This window comes from Pyrus communis, chromosome 12 (assembly GCF_041283825.1).
Source record: "Pyrus communis isolate YQ-2024b chromosome 12, ASM4128382v1, whole genome shotgun sequence".
In the NCBI taxonomy this organism is placed as follows: domain Eukaryota; kingdom Viridiplantae; phylum Streptophyta; class Magnoliopsida; order Rosales; family Rosaceae; genus Pyrus; species Pyrus communis.
In genome coordinates, this window is record NC_142576.1 from 21826194 (window position 1) to 21850078 (window position 23885).

The following is a 23885-nucleotide window of genomic DNA, read 5'->3' on the forward strand; positions in this document are numbered from 1 at the left end:
CTCCAAAAACTGTCTAAACTAATGTACTAATTAATCATAATTGTTTTAAAAATGAGTATATTGTTTTAATTTTATCGGATGTCGTTAAGGACATTAAAAATAAGCAAATAAATTACAAATTAGCTAATAACTAGATATAATGTTATTCCCATTAGCCTCCCCATTGGAACATTGATCAATGTCATAGAATTGGAAATCATCTCTAAATTCTTCCATCCTTTAGATTTAGTGATGCCATTGCTAGAAATAAGTCTTTTTCTTTTTTCTTTTTTTTAACCAAGAAGCATGTAGTTAACTTTTTTTGTCAACTTTTTCCGTCTATTAGTTTTTACAAGGACAGTCGGAACAACGAACATTCAGCCAGTGGCGAAGCTACGTGAGGGCGAGGAGTGGGACACGTGTTTTAACTTTACTGAGCCACATTATACTCAGTGAAAAATGGGTACTGCCTAGGCAGCACCAAGTATTTTCCTTATTAACCTATTTCTCTTTTTTTTTTCAATTTTTTATTGTATGTATTTTTATTTTCTCTTTTGAGACTCCCACTGTATTTTTCTTAAACTCCACATTATCTATAAATATTGTATTATTTTTTAAAAACAATGTAAATATTGTTTAATGCTTATTTTACGATAATTTAAATCCATCTAGGCTCCTGCTTAGATCTTGCCTAGGCCTGCTAGGTCATAGTCCATTGTTTGATTAGCGCCTAACATTTTTTAGGATCTAATCCTAGTCAATTTAAGCTTCTTACATTGGCTTTGATATTATTACTTACAACCGCTTTGGTGGAAACATTATTTTCTACTATGAATATTTACTCAAAACTTTGCACTCTCAAATGTGAAAACAACCGCTTTGATTGAATCTTGCACTCTTTTGAATTTTGCCCCTCCTCTCGACAAATCCTAGCTTCGCCACTGATTCAGCCACATCTGAACAAACCATAGGACTATATGCTCTTAACTCATCATCGCAGCTATTCGTGCTGATAATATGTTGTAAAACTAATGATTCAGGGAGAGGAGAGAGAGTAAGGCAAAACTAGACATATATAGAGAAGGGTGTGAGGTATTCTGTGTGTAATTCCTCATACATAGTGCCTTTATTTATGTAGGTAGACTAACTCTTTAAACCAAATTTGCAAATCATGTGATGTGTCACCAATAGAAAATAAGCACGTTTATGTTAATTAAAACTTAAGTAATAATCCAATCTTCAACAACTAAGTCATATGGTTTACAAAATTTTGTCCAAAAAGTTAGTTTCCCTAGCAATACCTTCTATTTATACTAATCATGATGAACTTTTTTGTCTTATAGGTAATACAAAGCTTATGAGAATTTGATATCCAAATTTGATTGTGATTCTACTTTAAGTTTACACTATCACATTCCTAAATAGACACGCTATTTACAATAAGATGAACAATTTTTCTTTTTCATTTAAAATATTTGATTATCAAGTGATTGGCAAAAATATATATCCTTTTGCATACCACATTTTTTTTATAAGTTTAACTATGATTTGGTGTAGATTTCAGGTCCGGATACAAAATTTGGGACGTGATTTCACATGAGGAGGTTTTTTCTTACACCGATTCCCTTCTCTTAATATTTAACTATCTAACCCAACACTGTCGTTTTTCAAAAAGAAAAATACTTGTGATTTATTCCAACTTTTGAAGGAGATGTCTTACTAGACTAAGTTTAAAGTTAGATTGTGCATGTTGTGTGATCAAATTTAATAAAATTATGGATGAAAATTCGAAGTAGATTACATATCGATTTATACTATAATTAAGAGAAGAACCATTGTCAAATTCTCTTTAGAATTTCAATAATGTCATTTTTCTCAAATTTTCACTTACTTTACTAAATAGGAAAAATTACAAATAGAGTATACTTTTAATACTTAATTTTATATTGAGACAACACTTTTTAAACATGAGATTTTGGATGCGGTTCCTAACTACCAATGTTATTTGACTAAAACCTTTGTGATTTTCAATTTTTGATCAAAGTCCCTGACATTAATGTAATAATGTATTTTTATGTAGGTTATTATATTTTAAAATTAAAAATGAAATTTGTAGTTATTTATATTGATGAGATTTTAAAGAAAACCCATAATTTATGGGATCAAAAACATTAAAGATAAATTATATTCTCCAATATATTGTGTGTGTGTGTGTGTAGACACACGGGTACGTACATCAAAACTAACGAAAAAAATTATTGTACCAAAACATGGGTACATTTTCCAAAATAAAAAAAAAAGAAAAAAAAAACTTAAAGAAGATATTATGCATAATAACATTATTAAATTTCTTCTATTAAACTTGACATAGATACAATCTCCAATCAACGAAATATAATGGACCCGCATAAGTTTATATAATGGATTAGGAAAAAAATTGAATGAATTTTATATAAAAGAATGGATGCATTTTATATAAAACAAGGTACATTTCACATATTCCAATTATACGGCTGACATCATCACCACCGGATCTGTGAAATGCCCACCCGTTGGTCTGCAAGGCCTGGAAATATAAGAGCTCTGTTTATTTCAATTCGATTATTGTCATTACATCAGGTAGCTTGGGACATGGCAGTGATGATGGAGGCAGATGGTGAACAGATGATGATATTGTACACCATCATTCAATACATGATATTGAACGGCAAGGTGAAAAGAATATTTGGGAAGAAGATGAAAAGCTACAGATGCTTTTGATTTATTATTTTTGATTTATTTTAGAGAGAACATGATTGGATTTCGGATAAAAAAAAAGGTTAGATTTCCAATTAAAAAAAAGTTTGATAGGAGTTGAACTCTTAAGTGAGGTTAAGTGAATGACTTTATTCCAATAAAAAAAGTTAGATTCCAATTAAAAAAAGTTTGACAGGAGTAAAACTCTTAAGTGAGGTTAAGTGAATGACCAAATGTTAAATCGGTTCTACTAAAAATATTTTGTTTTTCTTAAAAAAAAAAACTAATTTTAAATATATTTTAAACTGATACTACAAAAAATTGTCGATGAATGGTTGGATTGATGGCATGCATGTAATTTTCTTGAAAGTTTTGATTATACTAAAACTATACAAATTGAATCTACTAAAAAGTATACAAACTGATTATACATGTATTTGATAATGATTTCGCAAAAATGGTTGATGGGTTGGACTAATGACTTGCATGTAATTTTGTTCAAAATATACAAACTGATTCTACAAAAATGGTCGACGACGGATTAAACTGATTCTGCAAAAATGGTTGTTACGTCCCGGACCTGGGGTCGGTAATAAAAATTCGAACATGAATCCGAAATGTGAGTTAAAAGCTCAATAAATAAAAGAAAATTGAAAAAAATAAATTCCTCTTATAAAAATAACTCATGATTCTTAAACAAATCAAGAATTCTTTACAACTTACAGTAAATAAATGAATAAACATTCTATTCTCACATCTAATCTGATCTCATCCTGCCTACCCTCTTGAATGTCTAGTTCGTAAACCTGCATAACAATAGAGGGATGAGCTATCAATGACATAACCTTATCACAGTAAATTGACAATATTAAATTAAGTGTTATGAAATCATATAGCCAAATATCAAATTATTCTTGATAACAATGCTTGTCTGCAATCCAACCTCTTCAGCTACACCCATTAATTTGTATAATAAAAAACACGGACATGCACGTCCCATACCATGCACTTTACCACTGCAATGGTGGTTCGAATGTTCTATTATAAAAACTAACCCCCATATAGTATCCCAAGTTCATAAACTCCTTTTACTAGTCATCTTATCTAATTCATTGATCTCCAGCCCAAATCACCCACATCGACAACTTATTCTAATGTGCACACCGGGCTCGCCTGGAATTGGTTTCACAATGAATAGATTCAATTACACAAAACATCCTTTCCAACTACCCTCATTTCCCGAATTCCAATCTCAACATTGAAGTTCCAACTACATCTCACAACATGAGTTACGCACAAATAATGTCATTTCATCTTTCGCATGTATCACAATATATTCTCAACGAATAGCATTCCATCAATAATTCCATAACCAATAACAAGTAAACACTTAATTGAAGCAATTAACTAATTAATATCCAATCACATTAATCAACCAAAAAAACCAAGAATATTATAACACTTCACGAAATTTAATAAAATCAATTTCCGTAAAGGTCTGCCTTATTTCCCATACCTAGATTCCAAAGCTAAAACAAAGAGCCATGTCACTACTGGAATAGCTAAGCTCCACGTACTTATTGTGGAGCCAAAAATAATTAACAAAATTATGGAGGCGACACGGGAACTTTTGGGTAAAAAGATAAAATTACCCTTGAGGCACACCGGGATTCTCATGCGCATGCAACAGACAATAGCGGCTTAATCAAGGTCAAAGATGATCAAAATGATATTTATTCAAAACCCTCTCATCACTCCTCATCAAATCCTCACCCACAAGGTAACTCCTAATTATTCTTTTCAAACTGGGATTAATTACCAAATTAATTGCAATATATTCTTTGACATAAAATCTTGCAATTATATTCAAAATAACACCATAAGTGGCTGGTTCCTATTTCTCCAAATAGGGCCGGCCACATCCTTATATATAGTCCCATCTTCACACCAAAATGCAAGTTCATTCTCTCCCAAAAAATTCCAAAACACTTTTTCTTTCAAATTCTAATTTTGCCATATGAGATTCTTCGCCCAAAGCCCCATTCATCGTGGACGCGTGAGACTTTTGGCCTTAATCTTAAATATTATTATTTTGTAGGTGCATTTTCGTCAAAGAAAAAGAAGGCGGAAATTTGCATCCACACTTATTCATGTCACTACCGAAATAACTAAACTCCATGTACTTAAGCAAGTTCCTTGATCACTCCTAAATCATCATGTATTTCTTCCACTCTTTTGTATTCTAATCTCCCTCTATACATACACACACACAGGTATACATATGTATATAAATTGACACTTTGCATGGCTGCATGCAACATGATAAAGAGGGGAAAAGGTTGATAAATAATGTGCATAAAATTGAGAAGGGTGGAAGCTATTTATAGGAGACAGAGTCGGCAACTATCCTCATTCTATCTTGGTAGGACCAATGGTAAAGAAAACTTAATAGCTAAGAGTCCATAAACACATGAGCTGAAAGAGCTGCTTACGAGAGTCTTATTTTGGGAGAATTTTCCTTAGCATTTCTCTTTGTGCGGAATTACATCTATAACTTTATTTTGTGATAAAAAGACTGAATCGCTTTTCACGCTTTTTTGGTTCACAAAGAAAATTTTGTTAATTAGTTTAGATACCTTTCCGCACTGAGTGCTGGATTGTATGAAAGTGGGAGAATCCAGCACATCACCCACTTGAACAAAAGCTTGATTACCAGTGTACGAGGAAAGATCACATACCGTCATTTGCCTGCGAAAAGTAACGCACGCGACCCTCTGGTTAGGTTTTTCTTGATCAGAGCTCTGATTTTTGTTTATTTTGTTAGCAGCAGGAGGACGAAGTTGTTTATTTTGTTAGCAGCAGCAGCAGCAGGAGGACGAAGAGATACTTGTGCCGTACTCGGATTTGGTCGAAGGCCCTGAGCCTATGGAAGGTTTAATTTTTAGCAATTTTTCGATGATTTACTGTTTGAATTTCTTAAGTTTGTGTTTACGGTGTTGCCTAATCTGAAAGAATTGATTTTTGTGCGAATTTGGCGTCAAGGGTTTGATTAGAGGGCAAGTGATTGCATTTTCTTTAGTGTGTTGGTTTTGTTGTTTTGAAATTTATGGTATTTGGTGTGTTGCTAGTAGCCCAAGTTGAGCCGGCTTGTACAGTTGATAGTCAGCCAGTGGAGGATCCTCCAGTGATGAAATTCACTTGGACAATTGAGAACTTTACTAGGTTGAACACCAAGAAGCACTACTCTGACATGTTCGTTGTTGGCGGCTATAAATGGTATTTTCTCGCCTACCAGATGTCAAAAACTGATTTATGCTGCTTAAGTTTGGCTTATATTTGCATCTTGGCGATTGGATTTTGAATTGCTTTTGGTATGTTTGATCAGGCGGATACTAATATTTCCCAAAGGAAACAATGTGGACTACTTGTCAATGTATTTGGATGTGGCAGATTCCGGGACGTTGCCATATGGGTGGAGTAGATATGCGCACTTCAGCTTGGCAGCAGTAAATCAGATCCATCCCAAGTACTCAATAAGAAAGGGTAGATTCCTTTATTAGTCTTATTTCCTTTTAGCATTCAATTATGTGCTTTTGCCTGGATATCGTTTTCTTTTTTCTTTCATTAAGAGCTTTGATTGTCGTTGGTAGTCATGGACACCCAAGGCTGTTAATTAGAACTTATTATCCTTGAAATGAATGTATTGGCTTTCAACTTCATAGTTCTTGGGTGATGCAATTTGAACTCAATCAATATCTGATTAGTCACCCTAATCTTGTTATGGTGAGCTCTTAATTCTAATTTTATTCGTTGGAAAATCAAAACTATAAATTTGGCTCACGGCAGCGGCACCACTGACTATGCCCATGGTGACCTTGTTTTGGGATTTTTGTAGTTTGAGAAAAAGGAATAGAAAAATTATGGAGTAAAACGTACCAACAGATGTTAGAAGTCAGTTGAAAACCAATAGATTAGTCCTTTTAGGCATCTAGATGTCAAATATTGATTAAAAATAAAAGTAGAAAGTTAGAAACAGGAAGAATTTAATAGGGCAAATGACAAGTCATCCAATGTAGTTACTGTTAAATAGTATGATAAAGCTAAATGTAAATAGTTCTGTTAGTTACTGTAATTAGTAAAGATAGTTGAGGGTATTCTTGTAACTAGCCTAAGGCAGCTAAGGCTATATATATTCCCATATGTGTAACTGATTTATTCATTCAATACAATCAGAAAACTTACAGAGAAAGTTTTCTGTTTCTTTATGGTATCACGCCATTCTTCTTCCCAGCACCGACCTTCTCTTCCGCTCGACAAATCGATCGCTTCTTGATCGCTTCTCTCTGATTCTTTGCCTTTTTGTCTTCGATCTCTCTTGAATCTTGATCTCTTCAAGATATGGCTGCTCAATTTGACTCGCCACCAACTGGATCGTCTTCTCCGATCATCTCTCCTTCGGTCCAAAACCCTAATTCTTCCTCTAATCCCAGTCCTTTGAACTCGTATACCTCTCTTACGATTTAGAACATTGGCAGTATGGTTCCGATCAAGCTGAAATGATCCAGCTATTTGCCATGGCGAGCACTGTTTGCTCCCATTCTCCGCCGATACAAACTTCTTGGTATCATTGATGGCACTGAGATTTGTCCTTCGCCATTCCTGCCTAATCACTCGATGAACCCTACCTTTGAGGATTGGTATGAAAAGGATCAAAATCTTTTGATTTGGCTTAATTCTACCCTCTCCGAAGAAATCATTCCATTCACAGTTGGTGTTTCTTCTTCTCGCGAGCTCTGGGTGAAGCTTGAACAGCGCTTTGGTGGAGTTTCGGAGGCTCACATTCACCAATTGTGATCGCGACTCCAATCAATTCAGAAAGGCTCTCAATCCATCTCTGATTATCTTCAACAAATGAAGGAAATTGTTGATTCCTTGCAAGTTGTTGGTGCCTCAGTGTCCGATTGTGACCTAATTGCTGCTACACTTCATGGATTGCCTGATGAATTCGAATCCTTTATTGATTCAATCATGTTGCGGTTATCTTCTACATCTCTTGATGAGCTCCATGGTCTCTTACTCACCAAAGAGTTGTCTATGGCTCGCCGCCGGCCTATTATTCCATCTTCTGCTACTGAGCCTTTTCAAGCATTTTCCGTACACTTTCAACCTCCCCTGCTTCCTACTCCATCTGCCTTTGCTGCTCAAAATCAACCACTTCACTCTGCTTCTCGGTTTAACTCAAATCGTGGTAAGCCATCTCGAGGTAATTTCTCTTCCAATCGCAGCAGTCGCAATTTTCATAATTCTCGTGGTACTTTACCTACAAATCGTCGCAATCGAAATTATCAAGGATCTTGCCATTATCAAGGTTCTTCCACCTTCAAGGTTCCTTGTTAGATCTGTGGTTCTACATTTCATGAGGCAATTGACTGCTTTGATCGTATGAATCCGGACATTTGTGGTCGAATTCCTCCAGCCAAACTTGCTGCTATGTGTGCGCATCATTCAGTCAAACCATCTCAGCCCTGGTTAATTGACTCTGGCGCCACTTCCCACATCACCAATGATGTAGCCAATATTTCTTCTCCTACTCCCTACACTGGAGAGGACAAAGTCTACATTGGCAATGGTAAAGGATTGTCTATTCATCATATTGGTTCATCATCTTTGCACACTCCACATAATTCCTTTACACTGAACAATGTTTTACATGTTCCTTTCATGAAACACAATCTCCTGTCTGCTTATCAGTTTCTTAAGGATAATAACTGTTCATTGACTCTTGACCCTTATGGATCCACTGTCAAGGATCGCATTTTGGGAAGATGCTTTTGCACGGCCCTTTTAGGGATGGTTTCTATCCTTTCCAAGGTTCCACCAGTCTCAATACTTCTCCCTCAGCTCTTCTTAGCATCAAAGCACCTGTCACACTATGGCACAAGTGCCTTGGACATCCTTCTTCCTCCATTTTTAGAAGGGTTATATCTACCAATAATCTTGCACTACAAGGCAAGAAGAGTGTTGATTTTTTCTGCTCAGATTGTGCACTTGCTAAGAACCACAAGCTTCCTTTTGGAGTGGCTTGTTCATCAACAACTCAAAGTCTTCAACTTTTGCATTATGATCTCTGGGGACCTGCCTCTGTTACATCTAATAGTGGTTTCAAGTATTACCTCATTCTTGTTGATGACTTTAGCAAATATAGTTGGTTTTTTCCATTGAAGTCCAAATTTGAAGTATTTTCTACATTTGTTACTTTCAAAAGCTATGTAGAAAATTTCAGTGGAAATAAAATCAAGGTTCTGCGCTCAGATTCAGGGGGTGAATTCACCAGTCACTCCCTTGCTTCTTTTCTTCGTGCACATGGTATATTACATCAATTTAGTTGTCCACATACTGCTGAACAAAATGGTTGTGCAGAGAGGAAGCATCGACATCTTATTGAGACAGCTCGAACATTACTTGTTGCCTCTCATGTTCCTCAAGTGTTTTGGGTTGAAGCCTTCTCCACTGCCATATATCTTATTAATAGGTTTCCTATTTCTGGTCTTACAAAGTCTCCTTGGGAACTTCTCTACAAACAACACCCAGATTACTCTAAACTGAAAGTTTTTGGCTGTCAATGTTATCCCTGGCTTAAGCCTTACATTCCCAGCAAACTGGATGCTAAAAGCAAAAGTTGTGTGTTTTTGGGATATAGTCTACAACATAAAGGCTATAGGTGTCTTGATCCCGTGACAAATCGGATCTACATATCTCGACATGTTGTCTTTGATGAACAATCTTATCCATTCAAGTCCCTGCTGAGTCACAGTTCCAATTCAGAGACTTCATCTCCAGCATATTCTCCATCCTTGGATCTTCACTTCCGCAAATATTTCTCCAATTCTCCTTCCACTAGTACCTCTTCAGAATCACCAAGTCCTTTTGTACCTACTCCTATTTCTCAGATCTCACCTCCACCTGAGGTTCCTTCATGCACTCAGTCAGTGGATCATTCTCACAGTTCTTCCAGTTCTGTCTCTCTCAGTAATTCTTCTCTAGTGCCTATTCAGCCAAGTCATCCACCAATTTATGGGAATACACATCCTATGATTACAAGATCTAAGGCTGGAATATACAAGTCTCGAGCTTATTCAGCAACTAAACATCCACTTCCTGTTGATCTTGACTTTGTTCCTAGTACTTATTTGCAAGCATCAAAGCATGCTCACTGGAGAGCTGCCATGCAAGCTGAATATAATGCTTTAATCTCCACAGGAACTTGGTCTCTTGTTCCTCCTCATCCTTCTCAGAATGTAGTTGGTTGTAAATGGGTTTTCCGGGTCAAGAAAAATCCGGATGACACTCTTGACAAACACAAAGCCGGCTTGGTGGCAAAGGGCTTTCATCAGCAAGAAGAAGTTGACTTTCAAGAAACCTTCAGTCCTGTTGCTAAACCTGTTACCATTCGAATTCTTTTTACACTTGCTGTCCAATATAATTGGTTCTTGAATCAATTGGACATTAGCAATGCCTTCCTTCATGGAGACTTAAAGGAAGATGTTTACATGCAACAACCCCCAGGTTTTTTTTTATTCCAACTCTTCCCATTTTGTTTGCAAGCTGAAGAAATCCTTATATGGTCTTAAACAAGCTCCTCGCGCTTGGTTTGATAAATTGTTTCAAGCCCTTCATACACTTGGGTTTCACCAATTCCAATCTGATGCTTCTTTGTTTGTCCTTAATGGACCTCAGTTAGTCATTGTTCTTGTTTATGTGGATGATATTCTAGTTACTGGCCCCAATTCTCAACTCTGTAAACAGTTTATCCAGCAACTTAGCACTCAGTTTCCAGTGAAAGATCTTGGTCCTTTACACTATTTCTTGGGATTGGAAGTTCACAGATCTCCCAATGGCCTCTTTCTCAATCAGACCAAGTACTTACTTGATCTCCTCAAGAAAACAAATACGGAAGGTGCCAAACCTTGTTGCACTCCTCTCGGGTCTCAGAAACTGGACCACAGTGGGCCTCTCTTATCCAATCCCACTGAATACCGTTCTATAGTTGGTGGATTACAATATCTCACTCGGACTCGACCGGATCTTGCATTTGCTGTTAATCAAATATGTCAGTTTATGCATGCTCCAAGAGAACAACATCTTCAAGCAGCAAAAAGGGTTCTCAGATTTCTTAAAGGCTCTATTTCTCATGGTTTATGGTTTACTAAAGGTCCTATCGCTCTTTCAGCTTACTCTGATGCTGATTGGGCTGGCTGCACATTTGACAAGCGTTCCACCAGTGGATATTGTGTTTTTCTTGGCTCTAATCTCATCAGTTGGAGTGCAAAGAAATAAAGCATTGTTGCTCGTTCCTCTACAGAAGCTGAATATCGTTCTTTAGCCCATACTGCAGCAGAACTCACTTGGGTTTACAAAATTCTCAAAGATCTTCATTTCCCTCTTCCTACACTACCTACACTATGGTGTGATAATATCTCTGCAATCTCTTTAGCCTCTAATCCTATTTTTCATGCTCGAACCAAGCATGTTGAGATTGACTCTCACTATATCCGGGAGTTGGTTCTTGCAAATCTCATCAAAGTTCAATATGTTTGTAGTGAAGACCAATTGGCTGATCTTCACACCAAATCTTTGTCTAAGAGCAGGTTCTCTTTTCTCTGTTCCAAGCTTCCAATTGGAATCAGTGAAGATTCCTCCTTTACCTTGAGGGGGTGTAATAGGGCAAATGACAAGTCATCCAATGTAGTTACTGTTAAATAGTATGATAAAGCTAAATGTCAATAGTTCTGTTAGTTACTGTAATTAGTTAAGATAGTTGAGGGTATTCTTGTAACTAGCCTAAGCTAGCTAAGGCTATATATATTCCCATCTGTGTAACTGATTTATTCATTCAATACAATCAGAAAACTTACAGAGAAAGTTTTCTGTTTCTTTAGAATTTACTTAGAAACTGTGTGCAATTAAGCAAGAACTCTAGTTAATGAAAAGGCTAACTAAATCAAGGGTTTCCATTTATTAAGGGATGAGCATGAGGCGGGTCTGGCTACCTTATTAAAATTGGAGAATTGAAGTTCAAATATTTTAACAAATTGTATTATGTTTGTGTGGCCTATGTTGCAGAACGATAATTTGAAATGCTGTTTAACAAGAACCGAACAAACTGAATCGTATTCTAGACGTTTTTAAGACCTTTGTCCTTGATTGTTGTATGATATTGCAGACACACAACACCAGTTCAATGCAAGAGAAAGTGACTGGGGATTCACTTCATTCATGCTTCTTGGTGATCTTTATGGCCAGCATAGGGGATATCTGGTGAACGATACAGTTGTGGTTGAAGCTGAGATTTCTGTCTCTAAGGTTCTTGATTACGGGTCATATGACTCGAAAAAGGAAACTGGTTATGTTGGGCTCAAGAATCAGGGAGCAAATGGTCATATGAATTCTCTACTCCAGACCTGGTACCATATACCATACTTCAGAAAGGTTGTTTACGTGATCTCCTGTTGTTACTGTAAGCTAAACATGAATTGTCTTTTGAATTTTATATGCAAGATCTTAATGTTGGAGTTAATTACCAGTGTGTGCATCATGTGCCGACAACTGAGGATGGCATGCCTTCAGGAAGCATCCCTTTGGCACTACAACGTTTATTCTATAAACTTCAATACAGTGAAAGCAGTGTTGCAACTAAAGAATTGACCCAGTCTTTTGGTCCCACACATGATTTGTTTATGAAACATGACCCGCCGGAACTTAATAGAGTTCTTATTGAAAAGCTTGAAGATAAAATGAAGGTATGGGAATGTTTCAGTTTTTTCCATGAGTATAGTTTGTGTTTCATTTTCATTCTGATAATTGTTCTTTGGGTCAAGGGAACTATTGTGGAGGGTACAATACAACAGTTATTTGAAGGACATTACAGGAATTACATTGAATGCTTCAATGTGGACTACAAATCTACATGGAAAGAATCATTTTATGGTAATATTTTCTGGCACGATTTAAAGTGTTAAAGAGTGTGAAGTAGTTTGTGAATGTCAATGCATGCTGCTGGTTTCTTCTTATTTCTTTGCAGACCTCCAGCTTGATGTGAAAGGCTGTCAGGATGTTTATGCTTCTTTTAGTAAGTTTGTGGAAGTTAAACGTCTTGAGGGTGACAACAAATACCACTCCGAAGAACTCGGTTTGCAGGTTAATTACCGAATTCCATTGGTGACTGCATTTATACTGTGATTCTAATCTGAGGCTGCTATTAGTTGTTTCCTTCCACAAACCACTCTACAAAACTGGTGGTCTTACATTATTTCCTCTTCCACTTAGATTTTTAATATATGGTTCTCACAACGTTATATTTTAGGTTCTGATTGGATGCCGTCCTTAGTTTTGTCTTTTCATTAAATCACTTGCTGAAGCCAGTATTCTTACATATATTTCTTTGATATTAAAAATTTAAAATATTGTTCTCAAGGAATATTTTGGATGTTTATTCCAGGATGCTAAGAAGGATGTCCTGTTTATTGACTTCCCTCCTGTTCTTCAACTTCAGCTAAAGCGATTTGAATATGATTTTATGCAGGACACTACGGTTAAGGTTTGTACTGGAAGCTCATCTTCCTCCTGCTTCATCTGCATGTTTTATTACATGAAACATTGAAAGTGTAACGCTTTACTACAAAGCTTCTTAGTTGAAAACAAAACTGTAGCATGTAAATTTTTTTCTGCAAATTTTATAAGTTCAGGTGAAGGACTTGTCTTTGCCTAATGGTTAGAATCTAATTTTGATTTTAATTTTTGTTTTATGATTGAATGCTGAAAGACCGATCAAATGCCATGTATATGCTTCTTTTTGCTCCTTTTTTTATTTTATTATTTTATTTTAAAATCCTCATTGTTTTTCAGTTTTGTTTTGTCCCCCCTTTTAGTTGAACATTCTCAATCTAGTGGATTGTTTTTATTCAAAGTTATATATGCTAATGAAATTTGATTTTACGTCTTGGGTATGTTTGTTCATGTGACAGTGATATTTTTTAAATGGAACGCAAATAAACTGTCATGGTAAGAATGTTGTATTATTTGTTTTTGGCAGATAAATGATCGCTATGAATTTCCTCTTCAACTTGACCTTGATAGGGAGAATGGAAAATATCTATCACCTGAATCAGATAAGAGTGTTCGCAACCTCTACACTCTTCATAGGTATCTATTTTGCCTTGCACTTTTGCACGATATAATATGGTTCATCTGTTTCCTAAATTCGGCATGTTATTTCAATGAATATTACTTTCTAGACCTTTGTATGCACTCTGTGCATAGCATTCTTTACCGAGTGTAACATAATCAATTTTGCTTCTCCTTGACATATGATATCTCCATGGTCATTCATGATATCATATGACATGGATAGATCAAATTTTCCCATTGAAGTTGAATCTGTGTTATATAACTATTGATCCATGGTCATTCATGATGTCTAGGAGTCTCTTTAGTTATCAAAGTTCTTTCATGCCTACAGCAATTGAAGCATTGTGCCTCTGTAGTATTAGTTGATTGGGTGGGATTATGAAAAAAGTTTCATGTTTAATTTATCCTTTTAAAAAATCCTAATGAATATCTGAAGACGGTTATTCGAACCTGCTTTTTCATCTGCCTGTTTGGTGCTCTTCATGTTGTGTGGAGCTTCAAATTTTTACGTTGTAATTGGTTACTTACTAAGATAATTTTCTGCTGTTGCAGTGTCTTGGTTCATAGTGGTGGGGTTCATGGTGGACATTACCATGCTTTCATCAGACCAACCCTTTCAGACCAGTGGTACGGATCTCCTGGAATCGATTCTCTCTGTAATTGTTTGCAGTCTCACACACAAAAAACACACGACCACGAGACAGACATTCTCTCGCACTACTCTTTTGCTTTGCTTCTTACTTTTCTTTGTTACTCCTTATTCAAATAACTTGGTTTATTGGAGTCTATATTTCTTACATTGCTTTCCCGATGGACTTTGACACCATAACTTGGTTACCTGACTGCCCGTTCGAGAACTTTAAAGAAAGCATCTGTTTTGTTATAACTTATATTTATTTTATTTTTTCAAGTAATACTTTGAAGTTTGCATTTCCTTATTTGGATTTTTGTGCATGACTGAGTGTTCTTGTGCATGCATTTCATATGTGTTGATGTAATTTGTCATATCTTGTTTTAGGTACAAGTTTGGTGATAAATGTGTGACAAAAGAGGATGTGAAGAGGGCTTTAGAAGAGCAATATGGTGGTGAGGATGAGGTAGTTTATTTTTGGCTGTATCCCAACTGCTATAATTCTCCTTATTTTAAGGTTACTTAATTCTCAAAGGGGGCGTTTGTTGTGCCGGACTATCTCGGACTGGATTAGCTTCAAGGACTAAGCTGGACTGGCTTAGACTAGACTAAACTGGACTAACTTAGTGAAGCGTTTGGTGCAGTATTAAACTAAGAAGCTGGAGAATAACAAATTCTAATATTATTTTATTTAATATATAAATTATTAATATTTTATTATGATCTTATCTTTTTCTCCATCTTTTCCTACCATTTCCGTCCCACTCTTTTCCTCTTCTCTCATCGTCCCACCCTCTCCCTCTTTTTTTCCTGTCGGACCTCTCAATTCATGTCTCTTTCTCATTCCTGGTCAAACTCCTTATTGATTCCAGTCTCTATTTCTCTGTCCTCCCTTCCTCTCTAGCTATGCGTTGTTCAAACGGAACCTCACGGCTCCAATTTTCCCGACGAGTTGCAGGTTTCCCGATGTGTTTTTTGGCCAACCCTCATTAAATTGGATGAAGTTAGCACCGCCAAAAAATTCATCACCATCCCTGGACCGAGATCTTAGCTTTGCATGCTCGAATTTTTCATGGATTTGAAGAAGCCCAAACAGGCCGAGACTTCCAGGCCATTTTCCGGCCACATTCGACCACATTTTGGCCTCGATTCAAGTAAAATCGTAATCTTGTCACTCCCAGCTTCAATTTGGTATATTTTATATGAAAGTTGGTTGTGAAATGGATCTGAAAGAGAGTCGGGAAGTTAATGATTGATCTAGGTGACCGGCGATGACGAGGATTCTGTCGGGAGTGGTCGTTGAGCATGACAAGGACGAGAAATAGAGGATAGTCTTAGCTAGTCCCATGGTTATTTGGGGGTCTTACTAAGACCTCTTAGTGAAGGGTTTTGTCCATGCTAGTCCCCTTTAGTCTCATTAATGTTAGTCTCAGCATGGAACAAACACAGTATTGGACTAATAGCTAGTCCAGTCCAATCCAGTCCGAGTTAGTGAGGGCAAACAAACGCCCCCAAACTGACCTATTGTTGTTTTCTTTCCAACGGTTGCTACAGACCAGTCCTGACTTCAATAATACTCCTTTCAAATTGACAAGATACTCAGATGCATACATGCTTGTGTATGTACGGGACTGTGATAAGGACAAAGTAATATGTAATGTGGATGAGAAAGACATAGCCGAACATCTGAAGGTAAAATGCTTGTCTTTACTTCTAGTTAATGGTAGTATAGGTTCTGGATTCCAGTGTCGGACTAAGGGGCTGAACCTTTTTTCTATGATTCATTTCAGATAAGATTGAAAAAAGAACAAGAGAAAGAGAAGAAAGAGAGATTTAAGGAACAAGCACACCACTACACTATTATTGAGGTAAAGCTTTCTAGTTTATCCCTGTTCAGAATCTTCAGATGTGCTAGTACAGGTATTTGGTTTACACAAAAAAATAATAACAAAATTTATTGATATGTTTAGGTTGTTCGAGATGAGGACCTGGCAGAACAAATTGGAAGGGATATATATTTTGACCTTGTTGATCATGACAAAGTTCGAAAATTCCATATTCACAAACAAACATCCTTTAATAATTTCAAGGTACACTAGTACAGGCTGACTTGTGTGCATTTTTGTGTTCTTTATCCCTTACTCCATTTTTGGGCGTATGGGAGATTGGTGATTTTAGAGCAAAAAATTCTGAATTCTGTTTTATTAATTATTAGAAATCGTAATTTGGAAATGGCTAACAGGAGGAGGTTGCAAAAGAGTTTGGCATACCACTGCAGTTTCAGCGTTTCTGGATTTGGGCCAAGAGACAAAACTACACCTATCGCCCCACTCGAACATTGACACCTCTGGAAGAATCACAATCAGTATGTACTTCACAATTCCTATCTATGAAAGGATTTTCTATACAATCATAAACTTGGAGGCACAGCTCCTTGTTCCTTTCGTAATTCATAATTCTCATTGTGTCTCAATTTTACTTTGGTGCGTCCGACACTAAGTTTTCAAGTTTATGAACGATTGATGTATGCTTATAACTGTCGATTTCTCTTGCGAAATTGGAATTTAAAAAGTTCCTAATTTACATTTCGATAATCATTATGCTTCCAGTATTGGATGAGGCATTTTAAATGAAGTTATTATAGTATAAAAAAATTCTGATGGGCAGTGATAAACATTTGATCTCAGATTTTGAAATGATTGATAGTGTTTTAGCTGTACATTGGTTCCAAGAAGAGCTAATGATGACCCCTTGTGTTTTTACAGGTTGGACAAATTGAAGGGGTATCAAATAAAATGCACAATGCGGAGCTAAAGTTGTTTTTGGAAGTAGAGTTTGGACCGGTAATCCAGTTTTACTATATTCTTGTTATGACCAGTGTTTTGAGGCTTATTGTAGTTCCAATTGCTTTATGGAAGACATCATCTCTTATATTTTCTTGCTTGTATAAATTCTCCAGATTCAACGTCCTATTTCTCTGCCTAACAAAACCGAGGAAGATATCCTGCTTTTTTTTAAGCTTTATGAACCTGAGAAACAAGAACTACGGTATGGCTCTTTCTGCTCAGCCGAATAGTTCTCTTTTGAGTTTTGACTCATGTTTGCTGATTTAAGTTTCTTTTCTGTTTCCAGTTTTGTTGGCAGGCTTTTCGTGAAGAGTTTTACTAAGCCAGTGGAGATTTTGGCAAAGTTCAATCAACTTGCTGGTTTTTCCCTTGATGAAGAAATTGAAATTTATGAGGTGTGTTTCACATTAACTTTGTAGCTTCAGCTGTGTCTAAACTTAATAAATACGTACATTTAGAATGTATATGTGTTTGTCCTGCATTCAGGAAATAAGGTTTAAGCCTTCTGTCATGTGCCAACGCCTTGACAAGATGATCTCATTTCAGTCGAGCCAGGTAATTGTTGCTAAATTGCATGCTTGGTATATTGGAAATATGTGTCTGCTATAAGATTTAAATTTGATGCTTTTATAGGTTTGTTGGTTCTGGTAGTTAATCTGTTGCTTTGCTTTTCCAGATTGAAGATGGGGACATTATATGCTTTCAGAAATCTACTCCGCTTGAAATTGACAAAGGATGTAAATACCCCGATGTTCCTTCATTTTTGGACTATGTGCACAATCGCCAGGTACAGGCTGTGGAAATTTATACTATGTTTTGAGTTTAAATTAGATTTCGTTATTCAATTAGTGGTTTTTCACGTTCTTTTACTTTTGTTGTCAGTGTTTTTTTATTTTGTATTTTGTTGAATGTTAAACCTAACTATATTGAATGATTTGGTGCCATACAGATTGTTCATTTCCATTCTTTGGAGAAACCGACGGTGGAGGATTTTTGTTTAGAATTGTTAGTACTTAATCATTGTCCCTCATAGTTGGACTGTCCATCTTTGTTTTATTGTTTGGTGCCAATGCTATAACTGTTTTTTTTTCCTTGTACTTTTCTAGGTCAAAGCTACACACTTATGATGATGTGATGGAGAAATTAGCTCACCACATTGGTTTGGAGGATCCTACGAAAATCAGACTCACTGCACATAACTGCTATTCCCAACAGCCTAGGGCCCAACCAATCAAATATCGGGGAGTAGAGCATTTAACAGAAATGTTAACTCATTACAATCAAGTAAGTGCATCGTATTGGTCTCCTCTGTTGTTTAACTCACTCATAAGCATCATGTGGTGTGGGTACTAATTATGCTTTGCCTTTGACAGAACTCTGATATTTTGTACTATGAAGTCTTTGAAATTACCCTGCCAGAATTGCAAGATCTGAAACATCTGAAAGTTGCTTTTCATCATGCTACAAAAGATGAGGTCCATGTGAAATATTTGGTCTGCATCTTCTGCGTGTGGACGATTGTGCACATCATAATATTGTGTTATTTGTTTGCAGGTGGAGATTCACAGTATTAGATTGCCTAAACAGAGCATTGTTGGGGATGTGATTAATGTACTTAAAACGAAGGTGAAGTTTCTCTCTCTCTCTCTCTCTCTCTCTCTATGCATTCCATGTATTATCCATGACTTGCCATCTAAAAATTTCTGCCAATCGTATGAGAAGTCCTCTGTTTTTACTTTTTCATTTTTTGTTCAGGAAAGCTAATGACGCTTATCATACATTACTTTAGGGCTGCAGAGCTTGTAAAAAATATGTGACCTTTAATTGAAAACTACTCTTTTCCCTCCCTTCTACTGGTTACTGTACTTTCTGTCCTTTATAGTTGCCAATAATGGATTACATTCAACTTGCAGTGGCGATCATTAATTGACAAAAGTGGTAGAAATTGTTATCACAGCCTCTTAAACAGTTTTCTTATAATGGATCTTTCTCAATGTGTGGTGTACCTGAAACAGGTAGAGCTGTCTCATCCAAATGCAGAACTTCGACTGCTTGAGGTTTTCGATCACAAGATCTACAAGGTAATTACTGCTGGTATGCCTGATGTATCAGCATGTTAGCAATTTTTTTTCTGGTCTTAAGTAATTGTAGCATGCCTCATTTGTGATGCTGATTTGGTATCATGATGCTTTTGCTTATTTTCAGGATCTTATTGTATATGAATCCCTTCTACTGTATAGGACTGATGTAATTTTGTCTGATGTAGCAGTAGCACTCATAATTCCTTGTGTTCTTTTTCAGATCTTCCCAAACAGTGAGAAAATTGAGAATATTAATAACCAGTACTGGACTTTGCGTGCAGAGGAGGCAAGTCCCTTTTCCCCCTCTTCTTTATTTAGTTTTATTTTGAAGAGTTTCTGGTTTAACTCTTTTGAAATTTTTTATATAGCTTTATGGGCAAGATTCGTAATTCTGTTTGTTTTCACTTTCTGGATCAACATCCCTTCTACTGTATAGGATTGAATTGGATTCATGCAGCTGTCTGTTTTTTTTTTTTTTTTTTCCTTGTGTATCAGATTCCAGAAGAAGAGAAAAACTTGGGTCTCTATCATCGCTTGATTCATGTTTTCCACTTCACGGTTACTGTATTGAACCAGATGGTAGATGTAAACTATTTGATTACTGTTAAAGATGATTTTACCCAAAACTGTGATTTTTCGAATCGGTCATATTCTTATTATTTGTACATTTTACAGCAAGTTCAAAATTTTGGGGAACCTTTCGTATTGGTTATCCATGAAGGGGAAACTTTAGCAGAAGTTAAAAAAAGGATACAAAAGAAATTGCAAGTCCCGGATGAGGAGTTCTCAAAGGTACTTGACCCATGCCTTATATTCATTGGGATGGGGTCACTAGAGGAAAAGAGTGTTCCTTCGCTAGTATAAATGATCTTTGATTTTGCTTCCTTGTCGATTTCCCCATTTGTTGTGCAGTGGAAGTTTGCATTCTTGTCACTTGGTCGTCCAGAGTACCTGCAGGATTCTGCTATTGTTTCCAGACGATTTCAGGTGTATCTACGGTCTATCGCAACTCGTGTCCCCCTTTCTTTTATATTATGTCTGCAGCCAATCTAAACCATGTCTGCAGTCACGATTTCAGGTGGATTTCTTTTTTAACTTCCAACATTTGAAATTTTGTTTTCCTCAGAGGAGAGAATCTTATGCCACATGGGAGCACTGCCTTGGGTTGGAGCACTCTGATAAAGCTCCTAAGAGGGCTCACGCAGCAAATCAAGTAAGTGCTGTTGTAAATATTTCTTTTCCAACCTCTATTTGCCAGGCAGAGCCAACTCCACAAGAAGACGTAAGAATCCGACCGAGCCCACATTCATTTTTAAAAAATTTAATCTTCATACTGATCTCTGGACTCTGATGCAGGCTGCCCAAGTAACCTTAGAGTCCATGGCGTCTAATGTTGGCCATGAGACAGCAAGCAGAGAAATTGAATTGCAAAATGATGACCTGGATGGCCCTGCTTCTCCAGCAGTTGATCGAACTCTGAGAAGACTTTCTGCTGCAGAGGATCTATTGAAGTCCACTTCAGCCAGAGGACCATCAGTAGAGGCTTTGGCTGCATTAGACACTGTGAGCCGCTATGCAAGGAGCAGCCTAGACACACTCTGCACGAATGGGGCTTATGAGGAGTTCAAAGCAGCCTTGAAACTCGTGACTGAACAAGGGATGATCCATTCAACGATCACTTCCATGTTCAAGGATCTTCTTTCGTCTTTGGAGGGTGAAATGCCGAAGTACGTGGCCGCAGTAAAAGAGCTTGCCCAAGCTGAAGATTTTCGAGTCGAACACGAAGGGATAATAACTCAAATGGGACTGGCCATGCAGAAATGCCAAGAGAGGAAAGACATTGTGGCCAATTATGATGCCAAGGTTACAGAACTCGAGGCTGAACTGGTCCGAGTAAAGGCAGAACGAGCTGAGGCAATGGCGAATCTAGAAACTGCTGTGGATGAAATGGAACCTCTTAAGCAGAGGTTTGCAGATAGCTCATTAAAATCTGAAAACTTGATTGTGAGGCAGGCTACCTTGACATTGCAAAAGTGTAGTTCTGTTGGAACCTGGGCCGTCATACAAGATGCACTGAAGAAGTACTTTAAGTTTTAGAAATATTTGCTTTTGTGAATAAGCCCTTTCTTGGCCCAAAAGTTTGTATGAACATGCAAAGAAATGAACACGTCGTGCAAAATTCAGGTAGCTTGTTTCCTCACATTGCTCGAGTCTGAATGGGAAGGAAGATAATTGTGCTGATGGGTGTTTTTCGTTTACACTCCTACCCCTCCTCGTTTGGTAACTCCGAAAAAAATTGTGTTTTTGTCCTTGTTTAACAACCACACATTGTCTAACCAACACTTCCTTGCGGAGGAGTAGTGGCTGATCTACCTCATAGCAGAAGGAATCGAAGCTAGACTTCGAAGTAAAAAATCCCAATTTTATAAATTAATGAAGGAAAGACCAACGTTGTGGATGGGTCGAGCTTTGCTCTTGCAATTGGGTAGTTATGACTACTAGTTGGATATATTGGCGGTAAAGGGTCACTGACAGAATTCGAACCCACGCCGTCATGCAAAAGCACAACATTTTTTCACTACTGTGGTAAAGGGTCACTTGCCAACAAGTTGATTGGCCTATGTGACTTTACTAATACTATTCCAAGTCATACATGAAACATACACATTTGTCCTTTCATACCGCTTGGTTATAAGCAAACATCATGCACAAGTTGCTTATTAATTAGTACTGCTCATATTTAGTTTGTATCATGACCGTTTTCTTTCTGTTATTCATACGCCCAAGACATTGTAAGAAATAATGTTGATTATTCAAAACGAATCAACAACTCGTTGCACATGGTCACAGTCAGTGATACCCCAACTTAATAAAGAAAGAAGAAAAAAAAAGGAAGTCAACTTCCAAACTAAAATAAAATGTATATAAATATAGAAAATTGTTATTAGCACTCCAAAAATCTCATTTGGCACTTCAAATTTTTTATAATTAGAAAGAAAAATACACTTGTCCAAAGTGTAGAATGAGATTTTTGGAGTGCTAATAATAGTTCCCTAAATATATCTTAACAAATATTGTACATGGCATTGATTTAGACTTTCGCGAATAGACTTATAATTTATGGTATCTAATAAATATCCAGATTGAAAATATTCATCGATCTACAAAATTTTCTCATGGAGGTTCCTATTTTTTGCCACAGATACCAATATAGAGGCTAAAAGACACTACGATATTAAATTCATATGCGGTCGAGATATTCATGAATTTAATCATTAAAATGCATAAGCTCAATTATACATTCAAGTTAGATCAATTCCTGAAATTTTGGTCAATAATAAAAACTGCTTACCCATGAGTTCACTTATAAAACGTGCAAAGGCAATATACTTTTTTACCACAATTCTATGTATTGTAAATTTTTGTCCGCAACTTTTGTGGCATATAGAGGCTAAAAGATACTATGATATTAAATCCATATGTGGTTGAAATATTTATCAGTTTAATCATTAAAATGCATAAACTCAATTACACATCTAGGTTAGATCAATTCCTGAAGTTTTGCTCCACAATAAAAACTACTTAGATATGAGTTCACCTTTAAAACGTGCAAAGACGATATACTTTTTAGCCACAGTTCAATGTAATGTGAATTGTTGTCTGCAACTTTTGTATCTAATAAATATCCATGGTTTCGACAAAAAAAAAAAAAAATCCACGGTTAAAAGTATTCATTGATCTACCAAAAGTTATCATGGACGTACCTATTTTTCTACCACAAATAAGAATATAGAGTCTAGAAGATTCTCATTTAATTGAAACATACCAAACTCATTAAACACTCTAACCAGAAGCTCATTTAATTGAAAAGAAAAATGAATCAATACGTAAAAATTGAACCAATCGATTGAACACATACCAATTATTAAGCTAATTAGTGCTCTAGAAATTTAGAGATGTCAAATGATGAAGAAAAGGAAGAGGAAGAGGTTTGGATGACTACGGAGGAGTAGATGGGGGGTGTAGAATGACAACCATGGGAGATGGAAGGATTTTTCAAAGAGAGAAAGAAGGGGCTTTGCTCCATGGAGATGATGGACTGGTTAGGGTTTTATTTTTTATTTTTATGTAGATTGAGTTGGGTGTAAAAAGAAGTTTGATTGAGTTGAGTTTTGATAAGGGCGGTTTCAGAAGGTGTAAAGAGATAATGATAGATCAATCAAATACAATGTGGGTATAAAAAGTAAGTTGGGTGTTGAGATGCAAAATATGGGTTCAAATAATTTTTTATTTTTTAATAAACAATATTATCTCAATTAAAAATTAGGAGGTGCTAAAAATACAAATGCTTCTATTTATACAATGCATTTACTTGGTGTACAAGCATCTCATTTTATACAGTAAATACAATCATGACGAGATTAC

At 36.4% G+C, this 23885-nt stretch overlaps 1 protein-coding gene across 7 annotated transcripts; it reads left to right on the forward strand.

The window, feature by feature from the left end:
• Positions 1-5126: 5126 nt before the first annotated feature.
• On the forward strand, positions 5127-21701 carry LOC137744800 (ubiquitin C-terminal hydrolase 13). 7 transcript variants are annotated; one of them, XM_088681464.1, is made up of 32 exons: positions 5127-5472; positions 5543-5647; positions 5847-5991; positions 6101-6258; positions 11939-12204; positions 12300-12515; positions 12594-12702; positions 12797-12912; positions 13214-13312; positions 13808-13917; positions 14455-14529; positions 14921-14999; positions 16088-16225; positions 16324-16401; positions 16504-16623; positions 16776-16898; positions 17299-17376; positions 17493-17581; positions 17666-17774; positions 17866-17934; positions 18056-18166; positions 18329-18384; positions 18486-18663; positions 18753-18854; positions 18934-19005; positions 19395-19460; positions 19681-19746; positions 19956-20045; positions 20136-20252; positions 20373-20447; positions 20587-20742; positions 20817-21701. In XM_088681464.1, exons 2-32 carry the CDS (start codon positions 5641-5643, stop codon positions 21555-21557), a joined length of 4014 nt encoding a protein of 1337 aa, XP_088537590.1. In that variant the 5' UTR covers positions 5127-5472; positions 5543-5640; the 3' UTR covers positions 21558-21701. The 7 variants fall into 7 exon arrangements, with proteins under 7 accessions (XP_088537590.1, XP_088537589.1, XP_088537591.1 ...); XM_088681463.1 differs by having other exon boundaries at positions 5165-5492; positions 5575-5647; positions 5844-5991; XM_088681465.1 differs by having other exon boundaries at positions 5165-5492; positions 5575-5647.
• Positions 21702-23885: the final 2184 nt, after the last annotated feature.